Source organism: Tursiops truncatus, chromosome 19, assembly GCF_011762595.2.
Source record: "Tursiops truncatus isolate mTurTru1 chromosome 19, mTurTru1.mat.Y, whole genome shotgun sequence".
Classification (NCBI taxonomy): Eukaryota; Metazoa; Chordata; class Mammalia; order Artiodactyla; family Delphinidae; genus Tursiops; species Tursiops truncatus.
Window position 1 is genome coordinate 18,477,051 of NC_047052.1, and position 16,381 is coordinate 18,493,431.

Below are 16,381 nucleotides of genomic sequence, written 5' to 3' on the forward strand. Positions count from 1 at the left end.
AGAATTGAAAGCTGCACACCTACATTCACAACACTATTCAAAATAGCCAAGAGATAGAAGCAACCCAAATGTCCATTGACAGATGAATGGATAAGCAAAAGGTAGTATACATATTACATAATATGTTATTATTCAGCCTAAAAATGGAAAGAAATCCTGTTACATAGTACAACATGGATGAACCTTGAGGATATTATGCTAAGTGAAATAAGCCAGTCACAAAAAGACAAATATTGCATATTTCCACTTACATAAGGTAGCTAAAGTATTCAAATTCATAGAAACAGAAAGTAGAACGGTGGTTACCAGGGGCTGTGGGGAGGGTAGTTGTTGTTTAATGGGCATAGAGTTTCAGTTTTGCAAGATGAAAAAGTTCTAGAGATCTGTTTCACAACTACTGAACTGTACACTTAAAAACGGTTAATATGGTAAAATTTGTTATGTGTTTTTTGCCACACAAAAAAATTTAAGTGCCCATTTTGGTAATCATAGTCTCTTAAGAATATTGCCTTCTCCCTTCATCCTGCCTATTAAAAGGTAGGTGTCCTCTCACGTCTGGGCCACTGGAGTCCTGTTGTTTTTGGTTTTTTGTTTTTATTTAATTTTTTTTTTTTATTTAATTTTTATTTGATTTAAAATAGTGTAGTTGATTTACAATGTTGTGTTAGTTTCTGCTGTACAGCAAAGTGAATCAGTTATACATATACATATATCCACTATTTTTTAGATTCTTTTCACATATAGGTCATTACAGAGTATTGAGTAGAGTTCCCTGTGCTATACAGTAGGTTCTTATTAGTTATCTATTTTATAACTAGTAGTGTGTATATGTCAATCCCAATCTCTCAATTTATCCCCCTCTCTTTCCCCCAGGTAACTATAAATTTGTTTTTACATCTGTGACTCTATTTCTGTTTTGTAAATAAGTCCATTTGTACCATTTTTTTAGATTCCACATATAAGTGATATCATATGATATTTGTCTTTCTCTGTCTGATTTACTTCACTCAGTATGACAATCCATGGTCTGTCCATCCATTGTTCTTATAAAAAGGAATAGGGGGCTTCCTTGGTGGCGCAGTGGTTAAGAATCCACCTGCCAGTGCAGGGGACACGGGTTCGAGCCCTGGTCCAGGAAGATCCCACATGCCACGAAGCAACTAAGCCCGTGAGCCACAACTACTAAGCCTGCGCTCCAGAACCCACGAGCCACAAATACTGAAGCCCGCGCGCCTAGAGCCTGTGCTCCGCAACAAGAGAAGCCACCGCAATGAGAAGCCCATGCACCGCAACGAAGAGTAGCCCCCACTCTCCACAACTAGAGAAAGCCCGCACGCAGCAATGAAGACCCAACGCAGCCAAAAATAAAACAAATAAAATAAATAAATTTTTTAAAAAAAGGAATAGTTAAGTGACATCTGATGAACCCCTAGAAAACTCCGTCAATAGGGCAGACCTTGGTGGGGAATCAGACTACTGCTCCCTTAACCTTTGCTGAGCTGGTTCATCCTTTCTTCACCTCCAACTGCTGAGGGTTCTGCAGGCGTTTTAAGGAGGTACCTGTATGCCTGGTATGCCCTAGGTCCTACACGAGGTCCTGAGAGGTGGATGGTGTGGTTTGACGATCTAACCCACAGATGGGTCACCTCAGGGGAACACAGTAAGTTCATCTACACAGCTGGCCTGCAGAGCAACTCTGGATCCACCAGGGGGCACCAGGCGCCATGCTGTGCCTTTCCCAGTACTCAGGGCCCAGTTCCCAGAGACCTACTCACCACAGGCAGGGGCCAGCTGGCCTGCCCACCGGCCTCTGCTCCACAGCAGCTAGGTCTGGGTAAAGGGCCTAGGTCTCTTCTGGCAGAGGTCCCTTAATTTGTTCATAAGCTATATTGACCCTCCCAGAGCAAGTGCTCATCAAACATACAAAGGGTTTTAATCAGTATTTACTCTGCTCCAAACTCAAGAAGAGCCCTGGAAGAATGGATTAGTCACAATCATGAGGAAAACCAAGCTTTGACTAATTAGGAGAGTCACATTCTGAAGTCACCGCATAAATCCTGGGACCATGACTTCCCAAGTGCTTGAAAACAACCCTAAGAATTCTCAACAAAGCAGCTGATGAAGCATCCGGAATCTGCGGGTCAGCTCTGTTTCTCACTACCCAGCTTCCGTGACCTCATCACAGACTGATTCCCCCAGGGCTATAAACATATAGTGGCTGTCTAGAGCAGACACCGTGCTGTCATACACTCACTCACTTCCATCCTGGTGTTTCACTCCACAGTATCTCCAGGTGAATACAACTCCACCCTCTGGGGTCCCAGAAAAATGCTGCTCGCATAGCAAAAGTGAAGGCCAAGGAGGCTGAATATGTCAATGTAGGCACTACTGCCTTTTCCTCAATTTTAGCAACCCTCAGAATCTTACCCCAGAATAAGTTTGAGCCCAGGTGAGCTGATGCTTTAAAGGCCTGAAGGCTTTACCACCACTTGGTCTAAGAGAAGAAACCAGCAGGATGGCCACCGCAGAGACATAAATGAATCTGAAAATAAAGGGTTAGCACTCAATGGACCCACTCTTACTTTTCGTGGCAGCACAAGATTAGGGAGAGTAGGGACATGAAGGGTCATCAGAGTAAGCAAATAATTGATGGAGACAGTATGCGAAGCACGGGTAGAGAGAAGAGGGACACTATACATCCCGGGCCTTGAAGCAACCATGCGGGGGCTACAGCTGGACAGAGATGGAGTTGGGGCAGCAGGGAAGAAGCAGGGGGCTTCATCCTTGAGTCTGAGTCATCCCACAGGACCCTATTGGTAAACATGGACTAAGTGGATGAAGAGCTATCATGCACCCTCTGTCCTGGGGTAGAGGAGAATCACAAGTAATGAAAGGTAACAGCTGTTCTCTGGGATTTCATCTTTTTGGTTCCCAAGACCTCAGAATCTGAGTCCCTGATTCATCAAAGTTCCTCCTCCCAATCCCCTTCCAAATCCAAGAGGCTTTTTCTGGAGGCCAAGGAGAGTGCTGGCCAGGAAAGGCTATACCTAACCCATGGCTGACCACCCTGGGGCCAGAGTGTAGGCTCAAGGGTTGAGTGACCAGATGAATATGCTCAGCACACTACCACATTCCTCTGGGACCGGCCCCTGGGAACAGGCTCCTCCCTGCCGTAGGCACGTTCTGGCAGCCTGGAAGATTTATGGATGTACACTAACAGCCCATTTCACATGTTTGGGACCTCCTCATCTCTACTTCGACAAACTACTTAAAAGTCAGGTCTTGGGTCTCTGTGACCCTAAACTCTGGAAAATCCCTTTCTGACTCCCACCTTTGGACAACACACACTCCCTCCTTCCCATTTCACCTTGTCAGCACCCTAGATGCCTCTGCCCCTGCCCTGCTGTAGATACTGGCATGCCAATCCCTGCCATGGGCATCCCCCTGCCAGGCTTCTCAAGCTCTCCTTCCTATAAAGCTGCAAACCAGTATCACTGTGCACACCTGCCTGCCAGGCACATCTCCCAGTGCCCACTCCCCATGGGAATAGGACCAAAACACCTTCACTTCCTTTCCTCAGGTCCCTAGCCCACACTTGCCACCCTCATTTCCAACAGAAGACTGACTTCCTACATCTTGTAAAACAAGTCTCTCAGGCAAAACTCCTCAGTTTCCCTCCCTTTCATCATCTTCACCCTCTCCTCCTTGCCCTATCTCAATGGAAGGCAGGTCCTACCACCTCGTCAAGAATCCTGTCCCCTCCAAGACCTGGCCCTACAAATCCCCCTAAGGCCCCAAATCTTCAGGCCTCCCCTCATTGTTAAGCCCTTCTTCCTACGCTACAAACAAGCAAGTTACCAACAAACAACTCCATTCACCCATCTTCCCTCACCTCCAGCTATACACTTCCTCCCTTCACCTCTTGAATTTCTGGGGGGTAGTCAGCAGACTTATTTCTACTTCCTCATTTTGCTGCTTACTCCTCAATCCATTAACCCCTCAAGTGTTCACATCTATGTGCCACAGCTGTCCCCTAATCAGGTAATTTTCTTTTTTAAAATTTATTTATTATTTTATTTATTTATTTTGGCTGCACTGGGTCTTAGCTGCGGCACACGGGATCTTCGTTGCAGCATGCAGGCTTCTTAGTTGTGGCATGCAGACTCTTAGTTGTGGCATGCCTGCAGGATCTAGTTCCCTGACCAGGGATCAAACCCAGGCCCCCTGCATTGGGAGTGCGGAGTCTTACCCACTGGACCACCAGGGAAGTCCCTACACCAGTGTCTTTCTTTTCAATTAAACTTTTTTTCCTTTAATATTTATTTATTTATTTTGGCTGCACCAGGTCTCATTTGCGGCATGCGGGATCTTCGTTTCGGTGTGTTTAGTTGCAGCATGCGGTATGTTTAGCTGCGGCATGCGGGCTCTTAGTTGTGGCATGCAGGCTTCTTAGTTCAGCATGCGAACTCTTAGTTGCGGCATGCATGTGGGATCTAGTTCACCGACCAGGGATCGAACCCGGGCCCCCTGCATTGGGAGCGCAAAGTCTTAACCACTGGACTACCAGGGAAGACCCTACACCAGTGGCTTTCTTTTCAATTAAACTTTTTATTTTGAGATAATTGGAGGTTCACATGCAATTGTAAGAATGTGAGATTCTATGTACCCATTGCCCAATTTCTCCTCATGGTAACATCTTGCAAAACCGTAGTACAATATCGCAACCAGGATGTTGACACAGAATAGTTCTACCACCACAAGGATTCCCTGTGTTTCCCTTTTATAGCCACAGTCCTCACCCCACCGCCGGTGGCTCTTAAAGATGGAAATATCAGAAGCACTGGGGTAGTTTCTCTAACCTCTCACACCAACTAGAGGGACATATCAGGATTGGGGATTGCGGGGGAAGCTGCCCAGATAATTCTGATGCATGCCCAACTGAGAACCACTGCTCCCAGTCCCTACCCAATAACAGCTACTCCTGTAACTCTATTTTTCCTAGAAGATGCTTTCTAAACCTGGGTCTCAAGTCTTAATATTCTCCACAGCAGCCGGTCAGTAGCTGGTCCACTAGCTACTGCCACCAGAAAATCCTATGGTTCCCAAAAGCAACCCCATCCAGCTTCCCTAGCCTGAATCTGGTCCTTTTCCTCCTCTTCCTGATCTTGAGTTCACTCATTCATGTACTGAATGTGTATTAACTCCTATGGGGGCCACAGCAGTGACCTGACACGATGCTCATCTAGCCACCTGGCCCAGGTGTCCCACAATGCCTCCGTGCTGCCCAGGCTCCTGGTCCTCAGCAGGGCTCACAGGACTCCTGCGTGTTTGTGTTCTGCTGCCTTCAGTGAGCACCTGTGAAGGGAGAGCCCATTCTGCCTCCTCTGATTCCTGACCGCTCCCACCCACAGATGGGGAGGCTGCACCTGTGGAAGAGATCTCCGGGAAGATCAGGAGCCCCTTACCTCACAGTACACAATGTCCGCTCCATAGTCCAGGGCCAGCAGCCGCATTGGGAGAGTCCCTACCCGAACCATAGGGGCTAAGATGAGTTTGTTGTGGTAGCACAGAGAGAGGCTGTTCACAATCATTCCTGAAGAAAGAGAGTCGGAAATTCAAATGGAGAAAATCTCTTCTGTTATCCAGAGAAGGCTTTCCTTCTTCTTTCCAACACATAGTATTTGGTTTTCCTTTTCTTTTATCGTAAAAATAATGCATGCTCATTTACGCATCCAACAAATATTTATTAAGTGTCTACTCTGTACCAGTCACGGTCCTAGTCTTTGGGGATACATTAGAGAAGAAAACAGACAAAGATTCCTACTCTGGTAGAGCTTTCATTCCAGTGGGGAAAAAGGCAAAAACAATAAGCATAATAAATAAATTACATAGTATGATGGAAAATTGATAGTGCTATAGAGTAAAAAAAAGCAGGGAGAAAGGAGATTAAAAACTGCAGATGGGTTAAAATTTTTTTCCAGTTTCATTGAGATAAAATTAACATATGATATCGTGTTAGTTTAAGCTGTACAACATAAAGATTTCACATATGTATATATCACCAAATGATTACCACAATAAGTTTAGACAATATCTATCACCTCACATAATTTTTTTCTCATCATGAGAACCTTTAAGATCTACTCTCTTTGCAACTTTCAGGATACAATACAGTATTACCGGGACTTCCGCGGTGGCACAGTGGTTAAGAATCTGCCTGCCAGTGCAGGGAACACGGGTTCGATCCGTAGTCTGGGAAGATCCCACATGCCGCGGAGCAACTAAGCCCGTGCGCCACAACTACTGAGCCTGCGCTCTAGAGCCCGCGAGCCACAACTACTGAGCACACGTGCCGCAACTACTGAAACCTGCGCACCTAGAGCTGGTGCCTCGCAACAAGAGAAGCCACCACAATGAGAAGCCTGTGCACCGCAACGAAGAGGAGCCCCCGCTCACTGCAACTAGAGAAAGCCCATGTGCAGCAACGAAGACCCAACACAGCCAAAAATAAACAAATAAATAAAGAAATAAAATTTAAAAAGAAACAATACAGTATTGTTAACCATAGTTGCCATGCTGTACATTACATCCCAGAATGTATTTGTCTTGTAACTGGAAGTTTGTATCCTCTGACCACCTTCACCCATTTCCCCCCCACCTCATCCCCAAAGGTTAAAATTTTAAATAGAGAAGCCCAGATAAGCTTCAATGAGAAGATGACATCTGAGCAGAGATTTGAGTTAGCCAAGTTGGTATCTAGTGGAAGAGTGCACAGGAGAAGAAAGGGCCAGTGCAAAGACCCTGGGGCAGGAGCTTGTCTGGTGTGTTAGAAGAACAGGAAGGAGGCCACTGTGGTTGCAGCACAGAAAGGAGAAGAGAGTAATGGAAGTCAGATACACAATGGATGGAGAGCAGTAAGCAGATAGGACACAGTGGTCAGACCCCGAATGGCCTTGTAGGACGCTCTGCGGGCTTTGTTAGCTCTTCACGATAGGAGCCAGTGAAGGGTTTTAAGGAGAGGAGTGGCATGACTGATCACATTCCCCATTATCACGGTGACTGCTGTATGAAAAACAGACTGTGGGGGCCACGGTAGACACAGGCGGATCAGTTAGAAGGCTCTTCACTCACCGATGTCAGAGATGATGGTGGCTCAGGACAGAGAGATAGCAGGGGAGGTGGTGAGAAGTGGTCACATTCTAAAAATATTTTAAAGGTAGAGCAACAGGAGTAAATCGAAGAAAATCAAAATCCCATGTCCCAGAGATAACTGTTAATTTATTTATTCTAAGCAAACATGGTCCCCTCTAAAAACCACAAAGCTTGCTAACTAACTTTTTACTCCTCAGCCTACTCCGGCCTGGCCTCCCCCTCTGCCACTCTCCCAAAACTGCTCTGATTAAAGTCACCAATTACCTCGAAGTTGCTCAATCTACGAGACACTGACCTGTCCTCAATCTTGTTTTGCTAGCAGCACATGGCATGGTTGAGCCTCCCCTCTTCCTTGATCTCTCTCCTCCCTGGGTTCGTCGACCACACACTCTCCCAGTTTTTCTCTCTACCCCTGCTTTTCAGTCTCTTTTGCTGGTTTCACCTCCTCCCCTCACAGGTTGAGGTTGCTCCTTAGTCGTGGGCCCTCTTCCCTTCTAATTTCACACATCCTCCCTCACAAATTTATTCACTCCCATGGTTTAAAATAGTGGCCATGATCATCTCCAAAGGCATCCCAACCTCACACCAACTGCTCAAAACACATCCCCACTGGGATGTCTTAAGGGCATCTTCTACTCAACATGTAGAAAACAAAGCCTTGATCTTCCCTCCTAAGCCTTGTCCTCTGTCTCCAATTATTTATTCAACAGACACTTACTGAGCCCCTAAGATATGTCAAGCACTGGTAGGCACTAAAGATAAAATGATGAAAGGGATACTTACAAATATGTTGTAGAAAGGGAACTTACAAATATGTGTGAAATTAAAACTGTGTATGGTGCTATGAAGGAGCAGTTACATAAGGCTGTGGGAGTCTATGTCAGCAGGAAAGAGACTCATGGGGGTTGAGGAGGGCCTCCCTTAAGAAATAATCTCTGGGGACTTCCCTGGTGGTGCAGTGGTTCAGAATCTGCCTGCCAGCACTATTTACAATAGCCAGGACATGGAAGCAACCTAAGTGTCCATCGACAGACGAATAGATAAAGAAGATGTGGCACATATATACAATGGAATATTACTCAGCCATAAAAAGAAACGAAACTGAGTTATTTGTAGCGAGGTGGATAGACCTAGAGCCTGTCATACAGAGTGAAGTAAGTCAGAAAGAGAAAAACAAATACCGTATGCTAACACATATATATGGAATCTAAAAAAAAAAATGGTTCTAATGAACCTAGGGGCAGGACAGGAATAAAGATGCAGACACAGAGAATGGACTTGAGGACACGGGAAGGGGGAAGGGTAAGCTGGGATGAAGTAAGAGAGTAGCATTGACATATATATATACTACCAAATGTAAAATAGCTAGCAAGTGGGAAGCAGCTGCATAGCACAGGGAGATCAGCTCAGTGCCTTGTGACCACCTAGAGGGGTAGGATCAGGAGGGTGGGAGGGAGACGCAAGAGGGAGGGGATATAGGGATATACGCATGCATATAACTGATTCACTTTGTTATACAGCAGAAACTAACACACCATTGTAAAGCAATTATACTCCAATAAAGATGTTTTAAAAAAACAAACAATCCGCCTGCCAATGCAGGAGACACGGGTTTGCTCCCTGGTCCGGGAAGATCCCACATGCCGCAGAGCAACTAAGCCCGCAAGCCACCACTACTGAGCCCACGTGCCACAACTACTGAAGCCCGCACGCATAGAGCCCGTGCTCCACAACAAGAGAAGCCACTGCAGTGAGAAGCCCGTGCACCGCAACGAAGAGTAGCCCCTGCTCGCCGCAACTACAGAAAGCCCACGCGCGGCAACGAAGACCCAACGCAACCAAAAATTAATTAATTAATCAATTAATTAAAACTTATATTAAAAAAAGAAAGAAAAGAAAGAAAAAATCTCTGCTGGGAATTCCCCAGTGGTCCAGTGGTTAGGACCCTGTGCCTCCAGTTCAGGGGGCCTGGGTTCAATCCCTGGTTGGGGAACTAAGATCCTGCAAGCTGGTGTCACAGCCCAAATAAAAATGAAATAAAATAAAATATAATAAAAGAAAACTAGAAAGAATCTCTGATTCAAGGTCTAAAGGGTGAGAAGGTGTTTATCAGGTCAATATGTGGGGAGAAAATTTTTCCCGTTTCAGTAAGTAGCACCTCCATTTACCCAATTACACATCCTTAACCCACATTCCCCACATCCAATTCATCACTATCTCCTATTCACCTCCAAGCCATCACTAACCTTCCAAATATGACTCTAACCTGCCTGCTTTACTCCATCTGCAAGGCCACCACTGTGCACAAAGCCAGTCTCCTAATGAGTCTCCCCAAATCTACTCCTGCCCCCTCCTATCCATTCTCTTACAATAGCCAGTATGGTGTCTGAAAAAGGCATCTCTGCTAACACCACTTTTCTGTTTATACCCTGCAATGCCTTCCCACCAAGTTTAGGATAAATCCCAAACAGATGATGGACTGGAGGTTGAAAGACAAGAAGGAGGTAGGGTGTTAGGTTAGAAAGAGGGATAAAGGGTCTAGGCAAACAGCGAAAAGGGCTGAAATGAAAATGATCAGCACTTGTACAACAGTCCTGATGCAGGCAGGAAAATGCAGGAATAGTGAAGGAATACCAATAGCCACTTTTTATTTCTGCAATGCCTTTGCAATTCCCAAAGTGCTTCATTTATAACTGTGATTCTCAAACCTAGCTGTGCATTAGAATCATCTGGAGAGATTTAAAAAACTACCAATGGCCAGGCCTCACCCCAAGCCAATTAAATCAGAATATACAGTTCACTAGGGCAGGAATTTTGTCTGTTTTGTTCACTGTCCATATGAAAAGTACCTGGCACATACATAGTGCTCAGAAAATATTTACTAAATGAATAAATGAATGAAGGAATGTACCACTATCACCTGAGATCCAAGGAAGAATTCTTCTCAAACCTTAGGGAGTAAGCAGGCAACGTCAGTTACCATGGCAGCCCTGGGAAAAACATTACTGAGTGACACTAACACTCCCAGGAGCCTACATTTGTTTCCACAATAAGTAAACCTTTCTCATTTCTAAAGTACTATACTGTGAAATATGCATCTCAGTAACAACTAGAGGTTACTCAATGTCTGCTGTGAGCAGGAGGAAAAGAGAAGGGCCTTACACAGTAACTAAAGCAATGACAAGAAGAAACTAGGGGCCATGGGCAGAGACAGACAGGTTCAGACAGGCTCCAATCGCTATGACATTCTGAGGTGATCACATTGTAAGGGCTCAAGCATGAGAAAGCAGCCACTAACCAGCTACCCTGTCTCAAATATTTGGAGAAAGTCAATGCAAATACATACCTATGTATTATTCTTTTCTGATAATTCTTTCAGTATATCCCTTCTGGCTTTGTGCAAAGCGATTCTTTGTTTTGTACCTGAAAAATGAGTGGCACATGTAAACAGGTGAAACATGTCAGAGCAGACATCCAAGGAGCTCTTCAGCTAACGAAATGAGGAGCTCCGAGTTCTGGGAAAGAATCGTAAAAGTAGTGTAGAATCACAATATCTTAGAGCATCCTTTATATCAACTCCCCTCTATCATATCACCAATCAGTGGTCATCAGCCTATACATGAACTTTGCAGAGACAGAAAACCCAGCACTCTCTAGACAGATCTAGGCATTTCTAGTTGCTACAGCAGTCTATATCAAATTCAGAATCTGACTCCCTGTCAAGCATCAGTCCCAGTCTGCCTTCTGGAATGGTACACCCCATGGCACACCTCATCTCTTTTCCATCTGGCACATTTCCCAAACACATGAGGACAATTTTGTTCTTCCTAAAGTCCTCTTCTCCCACGTCACCCTCCTAAATCACTCCTTCCTGTGTTTATAACTTTCAGGAGCCCCCAAGGTTTTCTCATCCCAAGGACATGACAACCACGGCATCAGTGTGCCTGCTACAGATTCTGGGAAAGGGGCAGGGCCACACAAGAGTCTGGCAAATGTGACTGACCACCTGAAGTGAGAGTACATGTGACAACCTCAGCCTCTCTTCAGTCCTCAGCCTCTATCCAAGGTTTCTCCAAAGCACACTATTGACATTTGGGGCCAGATAATTCTTTGGGGTGGTGGGGAGGGCTGTCCTATGCCTTGTACGATATGTAGTAGCATCCTGGCCTCTACCCACTAGAGGCCTGCAGCACCCCACCCGACCCCCCGGATGTGACAAAGAAAAATGTCTCCAGCCATTGTCAAATGTCCTGGGGGAAGGGTGAGGGCAAAATCACCCTCACGCAAGAGCCACTGCTCTATCCAATGACTCTGTTCACCCATGAGTACTCAAAACTCTCTCCTCTGCTGGTTTAACAGGTAACTCTCCAGAAAGTCTATCGTGTATCAAAATGCTATTTGAAATTTAATAGTATTTATCTCTATAACGGTATCTAATGAAAGTAAAACTCTTTCTCCAGATGTTAAGAACCTCCCAGGTGGTTAATCCACATTTACCTTATCTCCTACCCCAGGCACTGGAAATTACAGAAATGATCTGACACCCATTTTCGGGATCCGTTCAAGAAGTACCAGTAGTGTAAGGCTTTTGGGCAACCTGAACAACTGAATTCAAGTAAAATATTCTGCCTGACCGTGGTTTTGTGAGACAAGCCACAAATCCTCCTCGCTGCTATTTACGGAACTGAGGTATCTGACTGGAAAGCCGGTGGAGGTGAACTAGCCAAAAAAGCAGTGGGTTCAGGATGAGAAGCTGGAAAGGGTGACAAGGGAGGGGAGAATGACCCTCAGCTGAAAAGAGAGGGGAAAAGTACCAAGCGATGAGTTCTCTGGACTGAAGAGAAGATACGCTGAAGGCCATGAGCTTGCCCTCGGGGCCCTCAGCTCTCTGGGGAGCTCTAAGGGAAGGGTGAGCCTGGATCTACGACTCCGGACTCCCGGTCTCGGCCCCCAGGCCTGACCATTCACTCAGACTCTCAATAAATACTTGTAAAGTTACAGGGGGAGACCCGAACTGGCCAAGCCATGACAGGGGCTGTGAGGGCGACAAATGAGCGTTGCAGAGATCGGACATCGTATCGCCACAAGCCCTCCGCCCTCCTGGTTCGTAATGCCAGGGCCCCATCGCCGGACCCCGGTCCTGCCTCCATCGCGCACCCTTCCCCAAGGTTGGCCGGGACCTGGAGTCACCATCCCCTGTTCGGACCTACAGACCTCGCCGCTGCTGAGCTCTACAGATCCCGCTCCTTCCACACAGTTCGCCAATTCCGCGGGCCCTACTGAGCCGCGCCAGCCACCGTCCGCGAGGCCTTGGCGCGCCCGTGACGTCACTGTCGTGCGCCTCTCCCGCACCGAGGGGAGTATGGCTCTAGCGCGGCAGCCGCGGCTGTTGTCGCTCGTGGCTCGGTTGCTTCTGGCGCCTCGCCGGGACCTGACGGTCCGCGGTCCCAACGAGCCCCTGCCCGTGGTGCGCATTCCGCGGGCTCTACAGCGGCGGCAGGAAGAGCGGCAAAGCGGGCAGCGGAGCCCCCCGCGGCCGGTGCTGGTGCGACCTGGGTCGCTGCTGATCTCAGCGCGGCGACCGGAGTTGAACCAGCCGGCTCGCCTCACGCTGGGCCCTTGGGAGCCCGCGCCACTCGCTTCGCGCGGCTGGAGGAATCGGCGCGCCCACGGGGACCATTTCTCCATCGAGCGCGCGCAACATGAGGCTCCAGCGCTGCGGAACCTCTCGCCCAAGGGCAGCTTCACCGATCTGGGTCTGGAGCACCGCGTTCTGAGCGCACTACAAGAGGCTGCTCCCGAAGTTGTTCGGCCCACAACCGTGCAGTCGAGTACCATTCCCCCACTCCTCCGCGGTCGCCACATCCTCTGCGCCGCAGAAACCGGCAGTGGCAAAACTCTAGGATACTTACTACCTCTCCTTCAACGGCTCTTGGGCCAGCCAAGCCTGGACCCTTGTCGCATCCCTGCGCCTCGAGGCCTGGTTCTTGTGCCTTCTCGAGAATTAGCCGAACAGGTGCGGGCCGTGGCCCAGCCCTTGGGCAGCTCCTTGGGCCTCCAGGTGCGGGAGTTAGGGGGAGGCCATGGCATGAGTAGGATCAGGCTGCAACTGTCCAAACATCCTCCAGCAGATATACTAGTGGCCACTCCGGGGGCTCTGTGGAAGGCCCTGAAAACTCAACTGATCAGCCTGGAGCAGCTCTCCTTCTTGGTGTTGGATGAAGCAGACACGCTGTTGGATGAAAGCTTCCTGGAACTGGTGGATTACATCTTGGAGGGGAGCCATATAGCAGAAGACCCAGCTGACTTAAAAGACCCCTTCAATCCCAAAGCTCAGTTAGTGCTGGTGGGGGCCACATTTCCCGAAGGTGTAGGCCAGCTGCTGAGTAAAGTTACCAGCTTAGACTCTCTAACCACTGTTACCAGTGACAAGCTCCACTGCATCATGCCTCACGTCACACAGACATTCATGAGACTGAAGGGAACAGAGAAGGTGACTGGGTTGGTGCCGATCCTCAAGCAGCGTGACAGAGCATATAGGACTGGCCCCGCAGGAAGTGTTCTGGTGTTCTGTAATTGCTCCAGCACTGTGAACTGGCTGGGGTATATTCTGGATGACCACAAAATCCAACACTTAAGACTGCAGGGACAGATGCCAGCCTCAATGAGAGCAGGCATCTTCCAGTCCTTCCAGAAGGGCTCCCGAGACATACTTCTCTGCACAGACATCGCCTCTCGGGGCCTGGACAGCACCCAGGTGGAGCTAGTCATCAATTATGATTTCCCTCTCACCCTACAAGACTACATCCACAGAGCAGGGAGGGTGGGCCGGGTGGGGAGCGAAGTGCCAGGCACTGTCGTCAGCTTTGTGACCCATCCCTGGGACGTGAGCCTGGTTCAGAAGATTGAGCTGGCAGCTCGCCGGAGGAGAAGGCTTCCAGGACTAGGTCCTCAGTGAGACAGCCTTTGCACCAGCAAACCTTATTGCAGCAGGCTTATATATGATGCCATAACAGGGACCTTTCCCTCTGTGCTGGATGGCTGAGCACACTTGTCAGTAGGGTGCTCTGGGCTGCCTAGTCACCTTCTGAAGGCCCTGGCTGCTTTCTGCCTTCAAAAGGTAAGCTGCTGGCCAACACTGGAGGGTGAACTACTGAGCATGGCTCTCTGTAGTCTTTCACATGAAGAATAAAGTCGATCTTGGCTCTGTATTGTGTCATGATTTCTTACAGTAAGCAGTGTTTCTATGGGTGTCCCTTAATAACAGTTTCCACTGGAGCAGAATTCACTAGACTCTGAGAAGATTCACACTCCAAACTACCACACTTAGGACGAAGGCTCTTTCAATTGATGTTTTAGTTTAAATTTTATTTCCTGCCCCCAAACATCCATTAAGCCCCCAGGAGAAGGGAAAGGGGATGCGACTAGCAATAGAGAGAAACTTTCTTCACAACAATGGCCATGGCAAGCTTAGGCACTTTTGGTGAAATCTCTCTGGGAAGTACTGGCAGAGGAATAAAAGGCAAACTGACACAGAAGTATTGCTTGGTGTGCATTTCCAGGCTCTGCCTTCTTTCTCATCTCTTGGTGGCAGGTGGAGGAAGAGGAGAAAAGGTTAAACTTTTTTATAAACCGGCAGAATAAGCTTATAACATCCTCTCACTATCTCTGCATAGGTTCTAGTCTCTGCAGCACTACATAAGCTTTGCCCAAAGTAATGAACAGTTAAAAGTCAAATGTAATACTTCACCAAACAACTTACAAATGCTTGCACACTGGAAAGGATTAAGTTGCAGAGAACACAAATGGACCCAGAGCAACTTTTGCCAAAAGAGAATATTGTGCTAAATGTACAACCATAGCTCTTTTCTATATGAAGAAACAGAAGGATAAAAGAACTTGGTCAAAATCACACAAGTAAGTAGGACAGAATCTGGTCTGTCTGTCCTAAGGGTTGTGTTCTTTAACCACCAGGCTAGCTTTTCTCAAATCTGACTCATGCATAGAATAACTATACACCTCTGTTTGCCTTGAATATTCCCTGTTTATATGTATGCCTGCTGCAGTTTTTAATATTGCCCACTTTGACTCCCAAGAGCAACCGAGAATTCACAATAATTTGGTCACTCTATCCATGGACCACTGTGGTGGGACTGCCCAGGAAGCTTATTAAAAGTGCAGCTTCCTGAGCCCTACTCCAGATCTAGATACGTTTTCTGAGGGTTGGCTCAAGAATCTAGGTACAAGTCTTTTTAAGTGCTTTTGTGGAACCCCCCAGGTGAGTCTCTCGCTCTCGTAAGTTAATAAACCATTTATTCTGCCTCCCCCAGATGCCCAGCCAGGTCCTGTTAAGGTAGGAGTCCCCCCACCACATCAGAGGGATGCTCCCAGCCAAGTAATCTCTGGAGCCTTGGAGAATCTGAATGGTCTCGTGCTGGCCCACCTGCCATGACAAACCTCCTCCAGAGCATTCCCCTTCACATTTTACATCCTACCACTCCCAAAGGCAGTCTGCTCCAATGGGGCCTGACTTCGTCTGTCCTAACGTGCACCCGCTGATTCAAGCAGTTTAGGAATAGAAGGTGCTGTGGTTCTCCACCAGGGTGGCCCAACCTCCAAAATGGTAGTCCAAGCAGCCTCTACCTCCTGGGCACATCGCCTCTGCAACAGCCCCATTAAACGAATGTCCCATCTTTGCTTTTTCAAGGTCGGCAACAGGGAGTCCCCTCCTAAAGAAGGTTCTCTCTCATTGCCACACTATCAAAGGCTGCCCCAAATGTGCTTCCTTCCTGTGGGCCTGATCAGGCTAAGGGCGGAGTTGTCTCTTTCCTTCTCTGAGTCGGACCAAATCGTCTTAGTAACACCTCTTCACACTGTTGACCATGTTTTTCACGGGGGCTGCTGCTGAGCTTTTATCTCATCCTTTTATGGTGGAGAGAGAAAGGATTCTAATGATTTTTACTTCTAGGGGAGAGGGGAGTGTAATGATTATGTTGTCATTTTGTATTATGTCCTTTTGTCATGAATTTGTTTTCAATTTCATGTTAAAATGGGCCCACCATTCCCATTTTGTGAGGTCATTCAGCACCCTTATTTTGCACCTTTAACATCTCTCTCAGTATCACTTGGAAATGTTTGAAATGGCGTGAGCTTGTCCTCACATTCCTATCAGCTGTAAATCCGGAGCCCCAACATGAACCTAACCACTGAGCAGAACACCTCTCCACTA

At 47.4% G+C, this 16,381-nt stretch overlaps 2 protein-coding genes across 7 annotated transcripts in view; one reads left to right on the top strand and one right to left on the bottom strand.

Moving 5' to 3' along the window:
- DUS2 (dihydrouridine synthase 2) overlaps positions 1 to 12,488 on the bottom strand; it is a 41,405-nt gene extending 28,917 nt beyond the window's left edge. For 2 of the 6 annotated variants that reach the window (XM_033844126.2, XM_073796366.1), the window contains exons 1-3: positions 12,367 to 12,488; positions 10,499 to 10,575; positions 5,466 to 5,593 (exon numbers count right to left, since the gene is read on the bottom strand). In XM_033844126.2, the coding sequence (XP_033700017.1) occupies positions 5,466 to 5,591 (126 nt within the window). In that variant the 5' untranslated portion in view covers positions 5,592 to 5,593; positions 10,499 to 10,575; positions 12,367 to 12,488. Of the gene's footprint in view, positions 1 to 2,427; positions 2,543 to 5,465; positions 5,594 to 7,131; positions 7,200 to 10,498; positions 10,576 to 12,366 lie in introns of all 6 variants that reach the window. The other 4 variants (XM_073796365.1, XM_073796364.1, XM_073796367.1 and 1 more) reach the window with 4 other exon arrangements.
- Positions 12,489 to 12,494: 6 nt separating this feature from the next.
- DDX28 (DEAD-box helicase 28) lies at positions 12,495 to 14,361 on the top strand. The gene has a single exon (XM_004332553.4). The coding sequence runs from the start codon at positions 12,515 to 12,517 to the stop codon at positions 14,108 to 14,110; it is 1,596 nt and encodes a 531-aa protein (XP_004332601.2). The 5' UTR covers positions 12,495 to 12,514; the 3' UTR covers positions 14,111 to 14,361.
- The last annotated feature ends 2,020 nt before the right edge of the window (positions 14,362 to 16,381 follow it).